A 23,918-nucleotide genomic window follows, 5' to 3' on the forward strand; every position below is an offset into this window, starting at 1 on the left:
GGGGCCTGGCCGTGCAAGGCTCTTAAAAGTGAGCACCAGGATTTTAAAATTCACACGGAATGAGACAGGGAGCCAATGGAGAGCTTTCAGAATCGGCCTGATGTGAGCCCTTCTGTTGCATCGAGTCAATAACCGCGCAGCAGAATTTTGAACCTGTTGCAGACGAGACAACTCTTTTTTGTTTAGACAAGAAAACATATTACAGTAGTCTAAACGAGAAGACACAAAGGCATGGATTATCATCTCGAGCTCACCTTTAGATACCATTGTTCGAAGTTTCGAGATTTTTCTTAGCTGAAAGGAACAATTCCGAGTGAGCTGCTTTGAGTGGTGCTATAATGACATTTCCTTGTCAAAAATTACTCCAAGATTTCTGAGGCTTGACTTACAAGACAGGCTGTGAACACTCAAATACTGTTTGATCCCTGGAATAGCTTCATCAGGGGCAATCACCAGCACCTCAGTTTTATCTGAATTAAGTTGAAGGGAATTAGCGCCAAGCCATTGTTTTATTTGCACTAAACAATTCATTGAAGAGTTCAATTTTTGTATCTCCGAAGCCTTAAAAGAACAGTACAGCTGAATGTCGTCAGCAAACAGATGGTAGGAGACATCATCAAAATCCTGGATAATCTTTCCTAGAGGGAGAACATATAACAAAAACAAAATCGGACCCAAAACAGAGCCCTGAGGTACTCCAAACAACAGATCAGCAGAGTCAGATCGGATCTGGTTAACTGAGACACTAAAACTCCTGTCTGATAAATAAGAAGAGAACCATGCTAGGACAGAGCCTGACAGTCCGACTAAGTCATGTAGTCTTGTTTGCAAAATCTGATGATCGACAGTGTCAAATGCCGAGGAGAGATCTAGCAGAACAAGGACCGTGCATTTTCCAGAATCTGCAGACATCATGATGTCACTAGACACTTTTAACAGGGCAGTTTCTGTTGAGTGAAGCTTGCGAAAACCAGACTGGAAAGTGTCAAAAATATCATATTTTTGCAAGAAATGTAGCAGCTGTTCGGAGACCACCTTCTCTAAGATTTTAGACATGAAAGGAAGCTTTGATATAGGTCTATAATTTTTGGGATTTGCGACATCCAGATTTGATTTTTTAAGAAATAGCATGTTTAAAAGCACTGGGAAAAACACCAGTAGCGAGTGACAGATTGATCACTTTAGTAACCCAGGGGGCAATGACATCAAACACTTTCAAAAAGAGTTTAGAGGGCAGCACATCAGATGAACTGGAAGATGGCTTCATTTTTGTTACCAGAGCTGAAATCTCAACCTCAGTCACAGGTTTAAAAGAGGACCACTCATGGGGTGCAGGCTCCTGAACAACAGGGTTACACCCACAGAACACTGGAAGATTGTTCTTAATGTCCTGAATTTTGCTGAGAAACACTTTGAGAAAATCATTGCTATCAGCTTTGCAAAAAACAGGAATAACAGGAGCAGCAGGAGAGACAATAGAATTGATGGTATCAAAGAGCACTTGAGGTTTCTTCTTGTTTGAGATAATCAACTGCTTAAAGTAGTCAGATCTAGCAGTTTTTATCATTTCATTTAAAGATGACACAAGTTCCCGAAGGTGCAATCGGTGGACCTCAAGTTTAGTAGCCTTCCACAGACGCTCAGTTTTCCGACAAAGTCGCTTCAAATTCCGAATACAGTCATTTATCCAGGGACATACAGATTTTTGAGACACCAGATTGGATTTAACAGGTGCAACCAAATCTAAAATTGATTCACAGTGGTCGTTAAAACAATTTATAAAATTATCAACATTCTCACATTCCAAGAACGGATGTGGATCAAACAGGACAGAGAAACTACCTGCAATATTCTCAGAGATGATGCGTCTCTGCGATCTAACCACAGGAAGCACAGGCTCAAGTGTAGGGAACAGATCAAATAAGACACAACTATGATCGCTCAAATGGACATCTTCCACACAAAGGTTGGCAACATTAAGGCCAAGTGAAAACACTAAGTCGAGAACATGACCTTTTTGATGTGTAGCGACGGAGACATGTTGCTCAAAAGTAAAAGTTTCAGCGTCTGGGATGAGACTCTGCACCTCCAAATCAGAGGCCATGGTTCTCAGTCAGAAAAGGGTTGAGTGGTCCCTCTGGGTTGGGAATGAGGTCCTGCCCCAGGTGGAGGAGTTTAAGTATCTCGGGGTCTTGTTCACGAGTGAGGGAAGGTGGGAGCGTGAGGTCGACAGATGGATCGGTGCAGCCTCGGCAGTAATGCGGTCGCTGTACCGGACCGTCGTGGTGAAAAGAGAGCTGAGCCGGAGGGCAAAGCTCTCAATTTACCGGTGGATCTATGTTCCCACCCTCACCTATGGTCATGAGCTTTGGGTAATGACCCAAAGAATGAGATGGCGGATACAGGCGGCTGATGAGTCTCCTCCGTAGGGTAGCTGGACTCACCCTAAGAGATAGGGTGAGGAGCTCAGCCATCCGGGAGGTGCTCAGAATAGAGCCGCTTCTCCTTCACATTGAGAGGAGTCAGTTGAGGTGGCTCGGGCATCTAGTCTGGACGCCTCCCTGGTCAGGTGTTCCGGGCATGCCCAGCCGGGAAAAGGCCCTGGGGAAATGCTGGAGGGATTATGTCTCACAGCTGGCCTGGGAATGCCTTGGTGTCCTCCCGGTGGAGCTGGTGGAGGTGACCGGGGACCAGGAAGTCTGGGCTTCCCTACTAAGACGGCTGCCCCCGCGACCCGGACCCGGATAAGCGGAGGAAAATGGATGGATGGATGAAACAATACCAGAACATTGATGTTTTTCACTCCATGTTAGCTTGTGATGACTGGTGTGGCGACTGTTTAGCTGGGGTGGTTTCTTTCTTTCTTTTGTACTGGACTATGTACGGTAGGAAGACTAATAATGAACTGGTTGCTCTTGGCAGATGGCTGGATGCCTCGAGCTGGGTGAGGGTGGTTGGATATGGAGTTTCTTTCTGTGTGGACAAGGAATAATATATGTTTTTGTTGGGATGAGGTTGGAATTTCTGGGGTGGTTAGGGGGGTGGGACCAGATAAGTTTTGCCTTCTTCCCACTCCCTTTTTGAATATGTGTACGTATACATATGTATTTTTATTTGTATTGATTTTGGTTGGTTTGTTATGCTGTGGATGTTTTTTATGTTCGCAATAAACTAAAGTAAACTCCCACTATGCTGCCTCTCTTCTTTCATATCTCTGTGGGGATTGACAATCCAAGTAGCAAAAGCGTGCTCAAAGCTAACAGCTGCTCCGAGTGTCAACAAAGGCGCAAGCTACCATCGTAATAAGGGCTGTGTTTGAATTCCAAGTCTGCATCCTACGAAGGCCAGACATTCGGAGGCTCCTCTTTTCTCCACCCGTTCCATCCTCTGCACACGCTTCTTTACCTCTTTTTAGGGATGGGTGTTTTCAACACTTTTTGATCAATAATCATGAGATTTAACAACATTATTATTATACAATTATTGATTTAATCATTAAGAAATGTCCACAGGCAGTCTGTTTTTTCTCAATTAAGAATTATTTTTCTAAGAACCTTTAATCCAACAGAATGTGCAACTGAAACTCCTCACAAAATAAAAGCCAGTGACAGTTCTATTTTCTCAAACAAAATACAATTCCGCCTCTTTTAGACAGAATAAAAAATCATAATAAATAATAATAATTTAAGGAGAACATTAATCCACGTCTTGCGCAATTTACAATTTAAATGTACGTGGAGGCCAATAGGCTATTCTCCAAAACAAAATAAATAGGCTACATTTCGCCTCTTTAAAGCAAATAAATAAAACACATTATTAACTAATAGTAATTTAATCGAAGAATAAAGTAGACTCGCAGCTGACCTTTCTTTTTTTTTTTTGCCAAAGGCCCGGCTGAGAGAGGGAGATCCCACACAACAAATAACACATTATAGGCCATAGGTTTACATGAAGGCTACGGTGGTAACCGTCCTGGGCTATAGCTTGTGGGTGTGGTGAACACCTTCTACCAATCTGTCGGATTGCAACCCAGGGGTGGGGGTGTCTCCCTCAGAAAATTCTGAATCTCTCTTTCACTGCCAGCAGATACCTCCTACCTTCAGACACAGCAACAGGGCAGAAGTCAGCTTGCAGGCGGTTTTCCCCGCTGGTGGGATATTTTACTACCACCACATAGAACTCTGTTTAACACAGTCGAAAAATCAAAAAAAAAATTATTCCCTCTCATTCACACACATACACTTCTTTCTGCGGCTAATGTTCATTCCTCTCAATTCCAGGACAAACCTCCACTGTTCTAGCATCTCCTCCACCAGTCCCTACTCTCAAATCCCAATGTCGTCTGCAAACATCATAGTCCATGGAGATTCTTGTCTAAGCTCATCTGTCAGCCTGTCCATCACCATAGCAAAAACGAAGGGGCTCAGGGCTGATCCCTGATGCAGTCCCACCTCCACCTCTTCTGTCACACCTACAGCACATCTTACTGCTGTCTTACAGTCCTCATACATGTCCTACACCACTTGGACATAGTACTTCCCTGTCACTCCAGACTTCCTCATACAATACCACAGTTCCTGTCTCTGCACCCTGTCAAAGCCTTTCTCACAAGGCAGCTCCCTCTGACCTTCTCTATTAGCATTCTTAAGGCAAATACTGTATAACTGTAGTACTTTTTTATTTTTTACATGAAACCATACTGCTGCTCACAAATGCTGACATCTGCTCTTAGTCTAGCTTCAACTACTGTTTCCCATAACTTCATTGTTACCAAGCACCTTGACAATGAAAAGGAAGAAAGAAGGCAGTTTTCTGTTTTACTCGCGAGGAGAACGGAAAAGATGTACAACTGCTCTGAGTACACTCTCCGTTGCCTCCCTTTTATTTTCGTGGGGTGTTCCCTAAGTTACAAAGTTCACAATGCAGCCCTAAAGGACAGGGAAGTGGCTGTTGCAATGTGATGTGATCAAGCAAACACAAGCAAAACAGTTGATTGCATTTAGATGTATGATAAGAATACAATTGGTGGACTTCGTCGTGCCTCTGTGTGCCACTGTGGTAAGATGTTTTCTATTTCCTCTTCACAATCTTGGGTGTCTTGAAGTCTTTTATTCCATACGCACACTCAGCCGAAGGTCAGCAGGATACAGGGCACATACATACAATATTTAAATGTGTTCACAGTCAAATATATAATAACTTCAATGAACATTTACCTATCATTTCCCTCCTGTTTATCATGTATTTGCACAAATTCTCATATCATTCGCTAACCTCTTCCTGTCGGCATTTTCTGCTAGGAAGTCATTTTATGAAACAATACATTTACACTCAGAAGGATATGCTGTACGTTTTGTTGCTTACTCATCGTCCCTTGCTTCTGGGAACAGGTTTGGGAGGTGGACGTCCTCCTCCATTTCAATAGCTGTCTCAAACTCTCTGTCACTTCCCTCTTGATCCAATAAAAGATACATTTGTGCCATCTTAGCCTCTACGGGTGTAATAGCGGCTGTAATTAATTGGTTAAACAACCCTCGTAGACAGGGAATAACACAACATCCACACAATGTTAAGATGGCTGCAAAAACTGCGATAGAGAGCAATAGTGTGGACACGAAGGATTTATACTCGCCGAACATGCCAAACCAATCATCCCACCAACTGGTATTCACTCCAGAGTGTTCTTTCATTTTACCGTTCAAGGTGCGGAGACCCTCTATGGCTTGGGTCAAGCTGCCATCAACAGCTGTGTTGTTAGGAATGAAGGTACAGCATTGTTCACTGAACATAGCACAAACGCCTCCTTCCTTTGTCAACATGTCCACCGCAATCCTGTTTTGGTAAGCCATAAGGGATGTGGCTTTCAGCTGATCACGCACAGCTTCAAACCCACAATGTGTCCAGTTACCCAATTTTTGTACATTGTAGTGGATGTAGTTTATTCTGTCCGTATTTTTATTAATTGTAACCCATGGGAAAATTGACTCCCATCCAGTGGCTTTTTGATTCACTATTTTATGTTCGTCCGGCACCCCACAAGGTACTCCGATGGCATCAATGTATGTTGGATCCTTTTCACCTAGCCAACTTGGTTAAGACCTTTTTTTTTTTTCAAAATGGATTGTTCCATATGTCAAGGTAGAGTAATTGTTTTAGTTCACTCATTGACATAGGAAAGATAGAAACTGGCAAAAGCACACAAGACACACAATCCTGTGGCATTTTTGGTAAGGTGTCCAATAACCTACTATCCCTGCACCACCACCAAACATAACTACGTGACACAGGAGTAAATAGTTCGACTGTAGGGGAGAGTATAGAGTTACACCAGTCAGACGATAAGTTGCCAAATGTTGTTTTCCTGTTCCTTGCAATCGAACACAGGTGAAGTTATTTAGTGCTACATGTTTAGAAAAGATGGATTTTTGTTTTTCTTTTAAGATTAGGGGAAACACAGTATCCCAAACTTTACAGGTATCATTAGGTACAGTGTTCAACATAGTTTCAAACACACACTGATCAGGTATTGTCGCCGGTATTATTCTAAGGATTGGTCTTGGTCCATACATACTACACAATCTCCTCGATATGACACATTTGCTGCTTGTTCCACTAACAGCACCCAATTATTGTTTTGTTGTGAAATGCCTACAGTGACACGAAACCAATCATCTGCATTTCGAATTACAGCTATTTTAACACCAGCATGTTGCATATAGTCATTTGTGATTGGCAGATCAGCATACGTATGTCATTGTTTGATTTTCACAAATAATTACAGGGAATTAGGGGTCTGCCTCAGATGAGTAGGCCCATAAAGGAAAACCCCAACATGAAGTATTGAAAATAGAATGGTTCGTCATGTGGGTTAAGTTTGACTGAACTAAAAGCAAAGGTCATACTTAAAACGGGCCCTTGTTTTCTCAACATAATCTTATTGTGAAAATGTTTTGCTTCTATGGTGGTACCAGGTGTCCAGTAGTCACCTTCCTGAGTAGTAATTAATGAGGCCCATCTTAGATCTAACACATGTCCAGTAACATACCACCAATAACTAGCATGTCTTCCCTGATACTTGATGTCCGTTTGAAAATCCTTTCACTGATGATATGGGTATTTGAAGTTCAGTGGTCGTATTCGAAGCTATGGTCATACATATGGAGTTGTTGTATGTCCCTCTAATTATCCAAGGTGTTCGTACGATCGTGTTTACATTTCGTTTGGTCTTTTCTTTCACCAACGTGGTATTCAGTGGTCCAAATAGCAATTTTGTAATCAATCCTATTCCTACTAGAAACATGGCAAAAACCATACTCCCACCAAGTATTTCATTCCAATAAACATTTCTGCAGAAGTCTTCGGTCGCCCTCCTCTACTGGGATTGGTGTCTTGGTGTCTTGGAAGGCTTCACTGACCGTCAGGTATTTTCAGACTCTAAATGTCTGCACCCACCTTGCTGTCAGACTTTTGCTCACCTTTCCCGTCGGGACTGTCTGCAGAAAGGATCTTTTTACAATGGGTCATATGTATCCACGTCGTTCTTTCAGCTATTTTTAACGCTGTCGGCGTTTTCAATAAGACCTGATATGGACCTTCCCACTTTGGTGAATGGCAATGCTTTTTCTTGATGCTCCTAATGAGGACCCAATCTCCTGGTTGGACTAACTTGCTTTCCTGCTGGGAAACAGAAGGATCCTCAGCTGGTTGGCATATATCTTTTTGCTTTTCTAATATTTGTCTCATATAGTCTGCAAGATTGGAGTCTTCATTTGTTTCCCATTGATTTTTAAAATGAGGTAGTCTATATGGTCTTCTGAACAGCGTTTTGTATGGTGTTTGATGATGTTACATTGATGTATAATTTCACTAGATCCAGGCACTGTGTCCAAGGCCTCCCTGTTTCTTCCATACATTTTTTAAGTCTATTTTGTATTGTTCCATTCATTCATTCATTCAGTCCCGCACTTTGAGTCTGATAGGGACAATGATTCTTTAGATAAATATGAAACATAGTTCCTATTTGTTGTATCACCTGATTAACAAAATGGGTACCATTATCACTGTAGATGGTTTCTGGGATACCATATCGGAGTATGATATCCTTGCAAAGGGCTTTTGCCACTGTTAAGGCATCGGGGTGTTTTGTTAAGAACAGCTCGATCCATTTTGAGAACCCATCTAGAACGCATCTAGAATGCATCTAGAATGCATCTATGATGACCACACAAAATTTCTTTCCTTCATGTTGACAAAAATCTTTTGAATAAGAAATAAAGTCATATGTGGTAAAATAATGATATATCTGGGTACCCATCCCTTCTGTTGAGACATGTGATGCCTTAGCCATTTTATCTGCGAAAGAATTTCCCTTTGAAACACTATCAGTTCCATTTGTATGAGCTGAGCACTTACAAATGGCCACTTGGTCTGGCAACTGCACCGCAGCTAAGATTTTGCAGTAGCTGTGCATGTGTAACAGGTTTATCAGTGGAGGTGATCATTGCCCTATTGTTCCAATACTGTGCAAATGTATGTACAGTAGCATATGCATATTGACTGTCTGTGTAAATAGTTGCCCTTTTATTCTTCATCAATTTACAGGCCTCAGTCAGAACTACTAATTCTGCTGCTTGTGCAGAATAATTGCTGGGCAATTGAGAAGCTTTTAGCACTGATGTTGAAGTGACGACTGCATAACCTGTCAATGCTTTACCTCATTCATTTCTTTTTGATGATCCGTCAAAAAACAACACTTCTCCATCAGGTAAAGGTATGTCAATCAGATCTGTCCTACATTTAGCAGACTGTTCAGCCAATTCCTGACAACTATGCTGAAGTCCATCATCAGGAAGTGGAATCAAAGTAGCTGTGTTGATGGTAGTGCATCTCTTGAGTTGTATATGCGGTTGTGACAATAATGTAGCCATACATGAAAGATGGCGTGCTGGTGACAGGAAAGTCATATTGGTTTGCACAAGCGATGTTGCCACAGCATGTGGAACCCGCAGAATCAAGGAATGGAATAGTACAGATGCACTGGCCTCCACAGCCATTGAGGCAGCAATTATTGCTTGCACACAGTGAGGTAAAGCACATGCTACACTGTCTAACTTCGATGAAAAGTAAGCTATTGGTTTTAGCTTGTCTCCACATTTCTGTGTTAATACTGAGGTCAGAAAATGTCCCTAACAATCTACCATTTGTACAAAAGTAAATTCGGTAATTCGGTAAAGCCAAATGTTGTACTGGACACAAACTTTTTTATTTCACAAAATGCCTTCTCTGCTTCAGGCGTCCAAGTGACACATTAAGTCATTTTAGGTTCATTTTCATACATCAATTTTGATAATGGGGCTGTTATTTCAGCATTATTTGGTATCCAACATTATTCGACAATAATTAGTCAACCCGAGGAACGACATCATTTGTTTTTTGTTATTGGTGCTTGTAATACTACTTTTTCTTCTATCTTTCCGTACAGTTCGTCCTGCTGCATTTAATTGGTGCCCTAAATATTTGACAGTTTCTTTGCAAAGCTGTAGTTTGTTTTTGCTAACTTTATGCCCTTCGTTGGCAAGATGATGCAGCAAGGCGTATCCATTACGCATGATTTTTTTTTGTTAGGTGAGGCTAGAAGGATATTGTCAACATATAAGGAGAAAACGGGGGAGAAAACTTTGCCATGCTTGTGCTCATAACCTGAGAATAAATGGTGGGACTTTCACAATATCCTTGCGGTAGTCTTGTATATGTATGTCTATATCGCTTCCCTCTAAAAGTGAAAGCGAACCAAAATTGACAGTCTTTTATCTACTGACACTGAGAAGAATGCATTACTAATGTCTACTACCGTAAAGTATGTAGCGTCTGACCTTAAAGAGTATGTGGGTCAGGTACACATGGCGCCCTCTGAATTACTGCATAATTTACTGCTTTTAGATCCTGTACCAACCTCCAGCCAACAGAAGATGGAGCCTTTTTAACCGGAAAAATGGGTGTATTACACGGTGAATCTGGGCATTCAATTATTATTTTAGCTGTTTTCAATTCAACAATCACAGGTTTTATTCCTTCATATGCATCTGGTTTCAACGGGTATTGACGCACACAAAGTATGTGTTCAGTTTTTGCTCTAAACTGTACTGGTAATGTTCCCTTAATTAATCCTACATCCGATGGTCCTTTTGACCATAGTGTTTCGGAAATACCATTTAAATATTCCTCCTCCTCACCGTTAATACATATTGTCACTCTATTTTAGTCTTGTAAATGTCTCCTCGGCCATGCCCTTGACTTCGGTCTCTGTTTACTTATATATATTCCTCTTCCTCCATTAGGTCCACTATCCTGGGAATACTTTTGAATGTCTTCCGCATGGAAGGTGTCTAGTTTTTGCATTTTCAATCAGATGTAAAATGGCATGCATTTACAAAAAGGCCCACAGTCTTCTATTCATCATTGTCTCAAGACACATGAAGAATGGAATCATTGACGTCAAAAATATTCTACTTAAAAAACTAAAGGGCTCCCGGGTAGCGCTGATATGCCCAACCAAAAATATTTTGGTGTTATATAGAACTAATATCGGCCCTCAAGTAATAATTTGAATTTTTACTTCTTAATTCTTTCATTTTGAAGCAAAAGGGGCATGTCCTGCGTGAGACAGGAAGGTCCCCTAGACATAAACAATAATAAACAGACACCAATAACTAACAGACACACATACACTAATATTTACGATTAAAGTGGCGTTTTTTTTTTTTTTCTTCGTGCCCGGCGACACACGACGTAGAGCCTGCTGTATGGATTATTTTTCTTTTCTAGATTGTCTTCTCGGCGCACCAGGTCACATGCTCACCTGTGCTGAGTTTTTTTTTTCTTCTTCTTTTTGTGATATCACATCCGCGGTACAACAGGTACGTGGATTTTTTTTTCTGCTATTATTATTTCTGCTATTATTTTGCTGTCTGTGTCTTTGCTTCCTTTGCTGCACTTTGTTGTTCCTTTTTCTCTCTCTCCTCATTAACCTTTCTCTTTCTCTTTCTATATTTATCCTATTTTTGTTTTGTTTTCATCTTTTTTTTCTATCATTTAAAATTTTTATTTTAACTTTTATGTCCCTTTTCTTTATCTGTCCCAGTTATGATGGTAATTCATAGGGAATTCTAATAACTGGGTCAATTTGTTGTCAGTGAGGTGGTGCCTTGCTATAGTAATTCTCAAGCTTCTACCCTTGTGAGGGCGGAGAATTCTTGCCTGTGCTTCCACAACAAGTCACCACTTTCAATCCCACTGCTTTAATATGAGAGTGATCTCCAGTGAGACTCACTCTCCATTCACACACTCATTCACACAAACGGAATTTAAATGCGCATAGGACTCTGCCGTCCTTCTCTTTACGGAATTTCTCGGACTCCGCCGTCCATCAGTTACTTGCCATTGACTAGTATTCACAAGGCTTTATACACAGAATTTAAATGCATACGACTCCGCCGTCCTGTTCTTTACGGAATTTCTCGGACTCCGTCGTCCCTCAGTTACACGGAATTTAAATGCATAGGACTCCGCCGTCTTTTGACGCGTCACTCACCTGCTGTTGTCTTCTTTCTTCGAGGTATGCCGTCAACCGTCAGACCCCAGCTGACGAGGCGAAAACTAGTCCCGGAAAGGGTCTGTATGCCGTGGCCACGGTCTTTCTAGTTGTCGTTTCCTCAGCTGGAATCCTGAGGTATCTTAGCATCCGGCTCGAAGGACCAAGAAAATGTCAGGTCCAAGCACCGTGACAATGAAAAGGAAGAAAGAAGGCAACAGTTTTCTATTTTACTCGCGAGGAGAAATGGAAGAGATGTACTCGGCATACAATGTCCAACCGCTCTGAGTACACTCTCCATTGCCTCCCTTTTATTTTCATGGGGTGTTCCCAAAGTTACAAAGTTCACAATGGACAGGGAAGTGGAAGTTGCAATGTGATGTGATCAAGCAAACACAAGCAAAACGGTTGATTGGATTTAGATGTATGATAAGAATACAATTGGTGGACTTTGTCGTGCCTCTGTGTGCCGCTGTGGTCAGATGTTTTCTGTTTCCTCTTCACAATCTTGAGTGTCTTGAAGTCTTTTATTCCATACGCACACTCAGCCGAAGGTCAGCAGGATACAGGGCACATACATACAATATTTAAATGTGTTCACAGTCAAATATATGATAACTTCAATGAACATTTACCTATCACAAACACGAAGGGGCTCAGAGCTGATCCCAGGTGCAGTCCCACCTCCACCTTGAACTCTTCTGTCACACCTACAGCACATCTGTCTTACAGTCCTTATGCCTCTGTAGTTGCCACAGCTCTGCACATCACCCTTGTTCTTAAAATCACAACACACTTCTCCACCATTCCTGAGGCATCTTCTCACCACTTACGATCCTATTGAACAACCCAGCAGATTACTGCTACCTCTCCTCGGCACTTCCATAGGTATGCCATCAGGACCAAGTGCCTTCACACTCTCATCACACTCTCATCCTTTTCAATGCTCTTCTCACTTCCTCTTTACCAATATTTGCTACTTCCTAGTCAACAGCAGACACCTCTTCTACTCTACCTTCTCTCTCGTTTTCCTCATTCATCAACTCTAAAAAGTACTCGGAAGCACCTCCTGACCATCCAGAGCACGTCTTAACTCCTGCATAAAAATCCTACAACGCTATATTTTTCAGCTTCCACCATTTGGTCCTCTGCGCTGCCTTTGCCCTCTTGATCTTCCTCACCATGAGGGTCATTCTACACACCACCATCCTATGCCGTCTGGTTGCACTTTGACCTACTCCTACTTTGCAGTCACTGACCTCCTTCAGATTACAGCGTCTACACAAAATGTAGTCTAACTGTGTACTACTACCTCTACTCTCATAGGTCACCCTATGTTCCTCTCTCTTCTGGAAGAACGTATTCACTACAGGCATTTCCACCTCTTCAAACTCCAAATATAGTGTAGCCTTCTAATAGTAGTTATTTTTTTGTCATGAAATGTTTTATTAGATTAAATTGTACAGCTGTACCTAATGGTGTGTCCAGTGAGCGTCCATGGTCTTGACTAGAACTGACTAACGCCTGTCATACTTCCTGTTCTAGAATGATCTTTGGCTGAGGTCACCTGAGCTTTCAGTCAGGTGGTTGGCCTTCCTGCTGCGATGCTCCTTCCAATGGAAAGACCAGACTGGAGAGATTAACTCCCCAGATTAAAGTGGCCAATGCCCCATCTCAGCCTAATCCTGCCATCTGTCAGAGAGCATCTGACAAGGCGCCACTCTCTGCGCTCCCTTGGCCAATAAATAAAAGAAACTTTAAAAGAAGAAGACAATGGAGGCGATGTACCTTCTCAAGCATCCTGGGGTCAAAAAGAAGATTCTGGCTGGAGGCACTGGCCCTCTACCTCACTTCCCACCTGGGACCAAGGTAGTGGAGACAGCATTAAATAAGCTAAACCAAGGCAGATTGCATTTTTAGATATGCATCTTTTTACAGTATCACATATTCATTTGTGTTACATTGCCTGCTTCAATTAGTCTGTGTTGAAATATTCATGACATGATGCCGTGTGTGTGAGAGCAACCTGTTGAGCAATAGAAGGGCTGTACGATATCAGATATCTATAGATGTGTCTGAATGCACCTGAATGCACCAGAGCAGCTGCGCAGTAATACAAGCAACCAAACTCTCCTAAAAGTTTTTTTTTTTTTTACCTTTTTTTCCCCAACATAACGTTTTCCTTTGAAAAAATGCAACAAATTGTATTCTCACAAAATAATTGTTTTTTAATAGGAAAAAACACTCCAGAAATGTTAACAATGCTCTATTTAGATAACTCACTTGTATATGAACCTAGCAGCAGCAACATTGTTATTGTAGGCGCTAGCACACATTTTTTTGGTGTAGTGACACAGTGATGCACTGCTTCTCTGCAGTGATAAAAACAAGCATGTAACAACTACGATTCGACAACCAAATTATTAAAGTATTATCCCACATTCCATGTTTTGCTTATACACAGCAAGGCAGACTGTGCCACTCGGTGAAACACGGTGAAATTTCTGTCGGCATGGCTTGACAAGCTCCACATTTCCACCACCTATTCATGACGGTGTAATGACTTACCCAGCCCTGCGACTAAGTTTCACTCTCACAGGCTATAGCTAAACCCCTGTATATTCAGGCCCAAAAAGACATGGTTCTGGATCCGCATTTGTCCAAAGGCAGTCATTGGCAACAAAGTCTGCCATGATGAAATCACACATGTGTATGGCACAAAGTAGTGCTAGATCTGAAATCACAGGAACACACGGGAAATATGTTGTTTAAAATGATAAAAATACAGCAAAATACTGTAATTATTGCATGTTATCAAGAATTACTGCATGGTCACATGTTTGTCATACGTAAATGTTTGAGACCATGAAACAAAAGTCAATATTAGTCAACGGCAACAAAACTGAACACAAAACCTGAACTTTTGTTAATAATTCATGGAACAAATCAAGCAAGAAAAAATGTAAAGACCTAAGTCAGGCTTATTAATAAAAAGACCAAACTTTTAACAAAAAAGGGAGTCAGAATAAACATCAATAAAAGAAATCAATCACTAAAAAAGGTAGCGATAAAATACTCACGGCTCTGCCTCGCTTACTCCATTTACAAAGCTGTACATGATGAAGTCAGGATTGTACTTACATGAAAATGTAGTCTTTTGGGGCGGGCTGGCACCCCTTTTGTCTTCATTTTTTTGGTTTAAAAAATTCTCCATTGCTAGTTGTAGTTGAATGTCTTCTTCAGATCTTCTGTGAGCTTGTTAAACAACTAAGCCATTACCGCCACCATCTGGTTGGAAGCTGCACTGTAACTGAGCGTCTGCTGGATAACATACAGTAGCATAGCAACTAGCCTATCTCTGGTGTCTTCAGTTGATAACTTACTACGCAGTTCCACGGCCCTCGCTGCCCACTGGTGCAAAACTCAAACGTTTTTTGTGGCCCTATAGGTGGCGCTTGAGGCCCAAGTTTGGGCCGCGGCCCTATGGTTAAGAATCACTGTCTTAGAGCACATCCTCAGCTGCTGGCTGAAAGCCCTGGCAATGTTCAGGCCATTCAGGCTTATATGCCTTTCTTATGTTGGAGTCATGAACACTGACCTAAACTGAGGCAAGTGACGCAGTAGTTCTTTGGATGTTATTTCGGGGTCTTTTGTGACCTCTTGGATGAGTGAACCGCACATTCTTGAAGTAATTTCAGAACGCCATCCAGTCACTCCTGGTAAGGTTCAGCACTGTAACGTGTTTTTTCCATTTGTGGTTCGCTGGAGTCCCAAAGCTTTAGAAATGCCTTTATAACTGTTTATAGACTGATGGATCTCAATCTCAGTAATGTTTTCACGGGATGGGGGGTGGGGGCTTGCCACAGCAAGATATATTCAGGCACAGAGGAAAGAGAGATGGTTGCTGATCCTTGAGGATGTGTGAGCAGGAGCAGAGAAGTGGGCCAGCCAGATGGTCGGAATGCTACAGGTAGCAGGTAGCCTTAGAGCATATCCTCAGCTGCTGTCTGAAAGGCCTCAGCAAAGGCCGCTACAACCAGGCCCTGAAAGCCATAGCAAATACAGTGGGATCATTCGCAGGAGCCGGGTCTAATATGGACTAGAGCTGGAAAAAGGAGAAGTGTAGTTTTGTTGGATTTTCCTAATTAGAATAAACGTTTCACATATCACAGTGCTTTCCTCATACTAACAAAGCCAAAAGGGCCACTTTTTTTTAATTTAAGTTAAGCCAATTTCATTCCCCCTTTTTGCATGTTCTTTGCTATCCTGTTATGAGAAGGAAAAATGGCTCACAGACTGGTATTAGATTTACAAAATGTATTAAATTATATTAACCAGAATAGAAAAGGATTAACAATGAATCAGAAAGAATAGAATTGCAGTCCCTGGAGCTCCAGATGGCATAATCTCTTTTCTTGTTCACCCCGATCCCTTCATTCCCTTTAAGTAAGTCTGAGACGACTTGCCCAAGATAGCTTTCTCCAGCATTCTTTGATGATGTTGTGGCGTCACCAACAGGTGACAACTTGTTCCTTCTGCTGAGGCGATGTTCTTTACAAACAGCACATCCTTCCCCAGATTGCCCTAAATCCTGATTTTGTCTGTGTGTGTGTCCTTATCTACGCAGCTGTGGATGCTGGCAGTTCCTAGATGCTTGCTTGACCTTTGACTCACTTAAACTAAAATGCTCTTTTTATTTTCTTACTATAGTTATTACTGCAGGGCTGCATGGTGCTCAAGTGGTTAGCATATAGGCCACACAGCCAGGAGATTGGGGTTCAATTCTCGGCTTGGGCATCTTTGTGTGGCGTTTCCGGTTTCCTCCCACATTCCAAAAACATGCATGTTCGGTTAACATGCCCCGCCTCTTGCCCAAAGTCAGCTGGGATGGAGTCCAGCATACCCGCAATCCCGGTGGGGCTCAACGGCACAGTAAATGGATGGATAGTGAAAGGGACAGTTCAGATTTTTTGACATGAAGTTGTATTACACCCCCATAAGCAGTTAAGTCCGTCAACAACGACTCACTCGCCACTTCCTGTCCCTGGTCGGATTTCAGTACTGATGAAAGTAGTTCAGCTAGTTGCTGGGGACAGTTAAGTGTTTGGCTTCTCAAAACAATATGAGTTCAAAAGCATAACACATTTGCATCACAAAAATGCATACTCGGGGAAAAAAAAACAGACTTCACAAATCGCTCTAAGTTCTTTTCTCTGCGGTCGTATCACTTTGTGCTCCCGCCTGCGAAGCAAATGTGCATACATTACAGGTACGTACCATTTTTTAAAACCACTATAGCTCTTGCGTTGCAGTAATCGCGATCCGCACATGTAGACATTATGAAACACACACAGTGTTCCAATTGTTGTTTAGCCACATTTTCTGTCTGTTTTTCCACATTTAAAGTTGATAATGCCATTTAAATGTGTTTAAGAAAGTTGAATCCTACTGTGTTTAAACTTGAGACCTGTAATATTTGTTATCATTGTCATTTTTTCATGTAAATTGTGGCAGCAAAAGCAGTATCTGACACAAATATCGAGCCAAGCAAAATCGGCCATCGGCAAAGGGTGATGGAAAAAAAATCAGTATTGGCCCGAAAAAAACCATATCGGTCGATCCCTAGATATAATGGTGGTATTTTACAACTACGATAAATCATGTATAACACATATAATTCAGAAGCCTGCGAAGCACTTGTTTTTCTTTTCTATTTGTTAGTCATTTGATTGTCCTGAATCAACAATCCAGCATTCATAGTGGGTGTGGTGGATCTTACCAGTCCTGCAGCGCAGTGGTCAGCAGAGGGCAAGGTAGAAGTGTCACGGTTCGTCATGCAGGTGTTGCGATGCGACCCCAGGATGCAGAGATGAAGCAAATGGTGCAGGAAAAAGCTTAGCTTTTATTCTTGAAATTCGGCGAATGCAGCACTGACATACGACACGTTGCAAATAACAAACAATGCACCAACAAAAACTAGACGCACCTGGCTGAACTAAATACAAGAATCAAATTGGAAACAGGTGCGCGTAGAAGAGGGTGTAAAAGTGACGAAACACAGGACAGACCAACACAGGAAGAACTACAAAATAAGAGCATGAAAACCGGAACTAAGGCAAACAACGTGAAATACAAAAACTGTCACACAGGAGGCGACACAAAGTCACAGATATTACACTGTCTCCCCCTTAATAAGCCCCTTGCCCCGGGTCAACAACAAAATCCCTGGACCGACCGCCTGGTCTCCACCTCTGTCTCCGAGGCCGGCCCTGGCTTGACACCTGTCCGTCCCAGCGGTGGGATCCGGGGAACTGGGATCCACCGCATGTTCCGAGCCAGCCGGTGAAGCAGGCCCCACCTCAAACTGGGAAACTCGTTTGCCTCTAGGGAGAACTGCAACCCAATAAACAACTTCCCCGACCCGCTCAAGCACCCTGCATGGCATCCCAATGGCTGTCCAGTTTTGGGCAACGTCCTCTTTTCCGCTTGGGCGTGTAAACCCAAATTAGGTCACCCGGCAGGAAGTCACGTCTTTTGCTGCGCATATCATGGTTCCTCTTCTGCTTCATACTAGCCTTCTCCAGCTGATCCCGAGCGAGCGAATGCGCCGCCTCCAGCCGGTCCTCCAAATTTCCGGGCATACTCGGGTCCTGGGCTGTCTGGCGGCCTCCCAAACGGCAACGGATCTCCTGGCGCAACATCAACAAGGCTGGGGTGCAACTTGTGGAACTCTGGACAGCTGAGCAGTCGGCCATCAGCACCAGTGGATTGTGCTGGTCCCAGTCACACTGATGGCCAGCTGCTGCTGCATGGTGCGATTAAACCGCTCCACTTGGCCACCCGGTTCTCGGAAGGTCAACCACTGTAGCTCTGCATGGTCCGTGGCCGTGGGAACGCCACAAAGATAGTATTTGAAGTGCCGTGCCGCCAGCACAACAGCCAACAGTTCATGTCTGGTCACACAATAGCGACGCTCACTTTTGTTGAAGACTCATAAGATGTCATCCAGGTACACTGGACACTGCTTTCTGGAAATGTTTGCAAGCAGTGTCCATCTGTCGCTCGAATGTCCCTGGTGCATTGCAAAGTCCGAAACTCATGACCCTGAATTGCCAGTGCCCCCTGGTAGTGCAGAACGCAGTCTTTGGTCTTGACTCAGGGGTTAGGTGGACCTGTCAGTACCCACTGCGCAGGTCAAGCGACGAGAACCATGCGGATTCCAACACAAGGACCAGCGTCTTGTCCACCCGAGGAAGTGGGTAACAATCCTTCCTCCAACCTTATTCAGCGGTCTGTAGTCCACACAGAACCGCGGCCTGGCACTCCGGGGACAGATGCCCACAGACTGTCAGAGGGCTCTGTGATCCCCGCCTCCAGCGTGGCCTGGATCAGCTCCATCCTTTCTTCCACAGTGTGTGGGCTAGATGCTGCTGCTCCCACCTGGGCACAGGTCCTCTTCGGGCGAGTGGACTACCCCTGACAACGATGGCTGTTCCGCGATGTGTGCAGACGCGGTGTCAATGGTCACGCCTGCAGTCTGTCGGGTAGGTGTAAGAAACTCCACACGCTGGCCTATTGGCAAAATTATCACTGCAGCTGGCACTGGCCTTCAGGAAGTCCCGGCCTAGTATGCACTGGTCGTTGCACCAGGGCCGTTACCTGCACGGATATATTGTGTGTTTCCGCTTCTCTTCACTGTATGCATCTTAGACAAACTACCTGTTTCTGGCTGTGATCATTGGACACAGGTACATTGCATTTGCCACATTATGGCTGACTTTGTGATCTTTGTTATTTGGGCACATCTGATACCTCTTTCTCTTTGGTTGGCCCTGTCTGCTTCTTTCCTGTGGTTGGGTTCTGGCTTTTGTCACCGCAAACCTTTCCATTGTTTCAATAATCAGGGTTTGCAGTTGGGGGCAGCATTGGGGAGGGATGTCTTGCTTGTTCTGTCATAGAGTCCCCACAATAGTGAGATCCTTCTCCAGGAGATGCTGCGCAAGTGGCACACTGGTGAAAAAGTTATCCATGGTGATGTCGCGACCTGTGTTTCTCAATCGACTTCACCAGGTATTCCCAAAGTGTGGGCCGGCCGCGGCCCTGGTGGGCCGTGGTGGTACTGCAGGTGGGCCATGAGAGGTCATTAAAAATATGATTAGTTTTTGCAGATGTAGCCCAGTAATCACTAAACTAATCAGAGAAGGGCACCGACTTTACTTTAACTTTACCTAACTAAATATTTTATGTGTCTCAAGTCTTTTACTCACTGCAAATCAACAGTTAATCTCAAGGTTGCACTTGTTTAAACCTCTGTAATTTTAAACCTTGCATACAAACACATTAAACAGATTAAATAACCAAAAATCACACAGGAACCAGTGGTATGAAAAATAATCTCAATTATTTACTGATAAAAAGTATATCGGCTAGTCTCACACAACCTAGGACGGGTATTCCACCATGCCATGTAAACAAAAACACAATCGGTGCATAAACAAAAGAAGTTGCTTTGAATCCGTCACGTGGTACAGCCGGGCAGCGAGGCTTCGGATGTCATCAATTCCGGCCCCTCCCCCCAATGAATCAAGCCTCGGTACACGCTTCGCGGAATTGCCCACTCGATTACTCGACACACGCTTTGAAGCCCGGGCACCTCTTGTCACCTCACCAAACAGTCTCTGGGTAGCTTACAAGCGCAGTCTGTAACCCATTTGGATCTCTTCAAATCTCCTCTTCGGAATAGATGAATTAGAGCCTTGTTAGAAAGCTGAGTTAGCTGTACTGTGGCTAAAAGGTCATTCACTTAGCTAGTGATGCTAACAAAGGAAATGCGGTGGCTCACAGCTAATGCGCTAATACATACCGTGAAAAACTGCTCCACACATTTCGGGTAGAAACGTCTCCAGCCTCTCACAGAAGATATGTAGATAATGTCCAGATGCATGTCCACAGACGTCTCAATGTCAGACAGACCCTCTCACAATACCGGCTACATACTTAAACACACTTATACAAACTGTTACAAACTTTTATGGACTCTGTTCACATCGTGACTCAGCTTCGCTTGTGTTTTCTGGACAAATGAGAAGTAAATGGTAATACCACAGTAAATGACTTATTACACTGTTTATAGCGATTGACCGCCCTTTTTTGATGCGCCCTTTAAGATGAGAATAAAACTCAGTCGAGGAATCCTGGTTGGCAGTGCAGAAGTCAACGTGGCATGTCAGGTCCACTAAAATGCTCAATCTTGGCTCAATCACACATTTCTTGTGTTTTCTGTATATAGATGAGCTTTCAGATCTGCACATTTTCGAAAGGTCCTTTTGCAATCAGGCATACAACACTGTAGTACTAAATTAGGTATATTGTTGTGAATTTTCATATGTCTCAAATAGGCCACTGGGGTGCCTGGCTGATGTCCACAGTTCTGACAAGAAAACACCATTACAAACCAAACAGACTTAACTGTTGTGGTTCAATAAACAGTAAACTAAATTTGTAAAACTGTGAAGCAAGCAAGTAAAAAAAGCTCCCCTGATAGTCGCTTATTTCAGAGTTTGATATGTGAAAAAATAACTGAGATGATGCATAATGCAAGGTGGAGAAACAATCACGGTTACAGCAAAGCAAATCTTCAGTACTTAATTTGTGATAAAATACTTATCTTGAACATAATCCTTAAGCCTTTGATAATAATCTTGCATTTGAATCACAACTGTGACACACAAGAATTTGCATGCACTATAGTCTTATGTACATAATATTAGCCTAATTCAATTCAATCCTGTTGAAGTGGCTTACATAGACTGTAAAATGTTTACACAAGGCTAACATAAAGCTTCATGAATTCACTGGCAACATGCAGGTGTCAGCACACATTATAACTGGCAATGATCTTAGAAAATTTAGATAGCTGCTAAATCCAATAAAATTGCTACTCACCAAATAATTAGTAAAATAATTAGTAAAATGGAGCTGAATCATGAAAGGCGAGTATCTAGCTTCACATGTGCAGCTCAGTTCATGCACCTCCCAGAATGCAAAAAATACTGAATGATACAGTTAGTTAAGATGATTTAACAGTGGCGTGCTGTTTTTTAGGAATATGTCACAGTTCTGTTACAAAAACAGTAAATGGGGTGTAATTTAACAGATTTTCTTTAGTATTAACAGTTACGTACTGTATTTTTAAAAAACACCATAATACTGTTGAAATCCTGCTGTAAATTTACAGCAATTATTTACAGTGTAGTCCTAGACCTGCCATGTTGTGAACAGCTATCTTAGTGGTGCCAAACAGGTCTTATTGCAACCCATGAATAAAATTAGATATCTGATATTGGTTCCATAAAGCAAGAATAAAGAATATATAACTAAATGTAATTGAATCATCAAAATAAACTGATCAGATCATGATTAGTTTTCTTATTGTGACACATATGTGTCAACGATTTTTTTTTTTTAGTCTAATTGTCCGATGTGACATCTGTATCATACCAATATTTACATGATCATTTTATTTAAAGTTTTTCAAGAGAGGTGTAAACAATAGTTTGTTTTCGACAAACAGCATGCTATTTAAACATTGCAATCCTTTAATTGGAAAAAGTCTTACCTTTAGCCTCAGAACAAGTTATGTAAAATTAGTTGGCTGGCTGGATTTTCCACATTGAACCTTTGGTTCTAGTTCTGTTGTTTGGTATGGATCACATGATCACCCGATCAGAAATCAGAAATTAGCTATGGTGTCACTTTGGGACTTAATGAGTATAAAATCAAGGATTTAGCTTAACATAGGCCCTTCCAGAATGTTTAGAACAGGGGTGCTCATTAAGTCGATCGCTATCTACCGGTCGATCGCGGAGGTGGTACTGGTCGATCGCTGGTCGATCGCGGCGTGACATTAAAAAAAATATCATCCTCGCATCAATTGATATACAGGGCAGCCATTCAGATGACAACTGAATGTTGCCCTTCGGGCGACCAATCAAATCAAACAACGTCTCTAAGTGCAGCAGAACTTACGATGTCAGCCTATCATCCATCCCCGTTACTTGATTGACATACAGGACAACCAGTCAGATGACAACTGAATTTTGACCTTTAGGTCACCGCTCATGCGTAAACAATGATGCAAAGTGCTAAGCTAGTCGGCGAATTGCGTCAGATTTTAAGCCCTCGCTAAAGTTTATGGTCACTAAAATGAGTGAAGGAGCTGGACCAAGTAAAAAGGCAAAAACATATCACTTCCATACGGAATGGGAGGTGGACTTTTTTTTCACAATGTCTTTTTCGAAGTGCGTTTGCCTCATATGCCATTCTACCATCGCAGTACCAAAGAAGGGAAATGTGGAGTAATGTGGAGGTAATTACAAAAAATGTTAATAGTTAATTATGTGTGTTTTGCAATATTGGCTCATTTGGTTATGTAAGGTACATCAACATACATTGTACGTACAAATAATCCTCAATACATTTGAAAATAAATAGATGTTTTGCATTTTTGTAGTGGGTAGATCATTTTGACTCGGCCATTTTAAAAGTAGCTCGCATGCTGAAAAAGTGTGAGCACCCCTGGTTTAGAAGGTGTGAGACATCAGTGTCACGTGGGTCCTTTTGGGTTAAAATCAATAGATTGACTGAAATATAACCTGGTCATCTCTCCAGGTGGTCTTCCACTTCCAGACGTTGCTGGATGACTTTGAGCGCACTGTCATCGACGACAGCCGATTGGTTGGCAGGCCGGCTGAGATCTTTGTGGGAAAGATGTTCAAGATGGAAGTGTGGGAGACATTGCTGACCTCCATGCGGGTCGGAGAGGTGGCTGAGTTCTGGTGTGATGCTGTTGTGAGTTGCACTGTACACACACACACACACACACATTCACTCACTCACAGAAGAGACGTTATCCTACGACACATCATCAATAGGGTATACCTAGCCTCTCTCATGACAGTCACAACTTTTTCTACCTACATGTGGAGATTTAGCTTCTTATGTAGCCCATTTGGATCACCTGAGATGTTTGGGTATCGGTTTGGCTTCATGAGTAAGCAAGCAGTATTTACGATTAAAGCAGTAAGTGGCTCATTATGATGCACACTACTCACCTTCTGGAAGCTGCAACATGACAATGCTGAGATGACCATTTTAATTGCAGCATGCAACACCAAAAGCTCCTTTTGTTGGTGCAGCACACAGGTTTGTACCCCATCGTGTCAAAGGGGATGCGGCTGATCGCTCAAGGCAAAGACCCCCTGGAGGGCCAGAGACACATGTGTGGCATGGGGAACCTCTTTCACTATCACTCCACCGGCTTCCCAGA

The 23,918-nt window shown here is 42.6% G+C and overlaps 1 protein-coding gene across 2 annotated transcripts in view; it reads left to right on the forward strand.

Moving 5' to 3' along the window:
• The first annotated feature begins 13,263 nt into the window (after positions 1 to 13,263).
• The window catches only part of LOC131131368 (aryl-hydrocarbon-interacting protein-like 1), a 32,609-nt gene continuing 21,954 nt past the window's right edge, over positions 13,264 to 23,918 (forward strand). For both annotated transcript variants that reach the window (XM_058076034.1, XM_058076033.1), the window contains exons 1-3: positions 13,264 to 13,459; positions 23,261 to 23,440; positions 23,788 to 23,918. The exon at positions 23,788 to 23,918 is cut by the window's right edge and continues 58 nt beyond it. In XM_058076034.1, coding sequence (XP_057932017.1) covers positions 13,364 to 13,459; positions 23,261 to 23,440; positions 23,788 to 23,918 — 407 coding nt within the window. In that variant the 5' untranslated portion in view covers positions 13,264 to 13,363. The remainder of the gene's footprint in view (positions 13,460 to 23,260; positions 23,441 to 23,787) is intronic.

The sequence above is a fragment of the Doryrhamphus excisus genome, chromosome 6, assembly GCF_030265055.1.
Source record: "Doryrhamphus excisus isolate RoL2022-K1 chromosome 6, RoL_Dexc_1.0, whole genome shotgun sequence".
Classification (NCBI taxonomy): Eukaryota; Metazoa; Chordata; class Actinopteri; order Syngnathiformes; family Syngnathidae; genus Doryrhamphus; species Doryrhamphus excisus.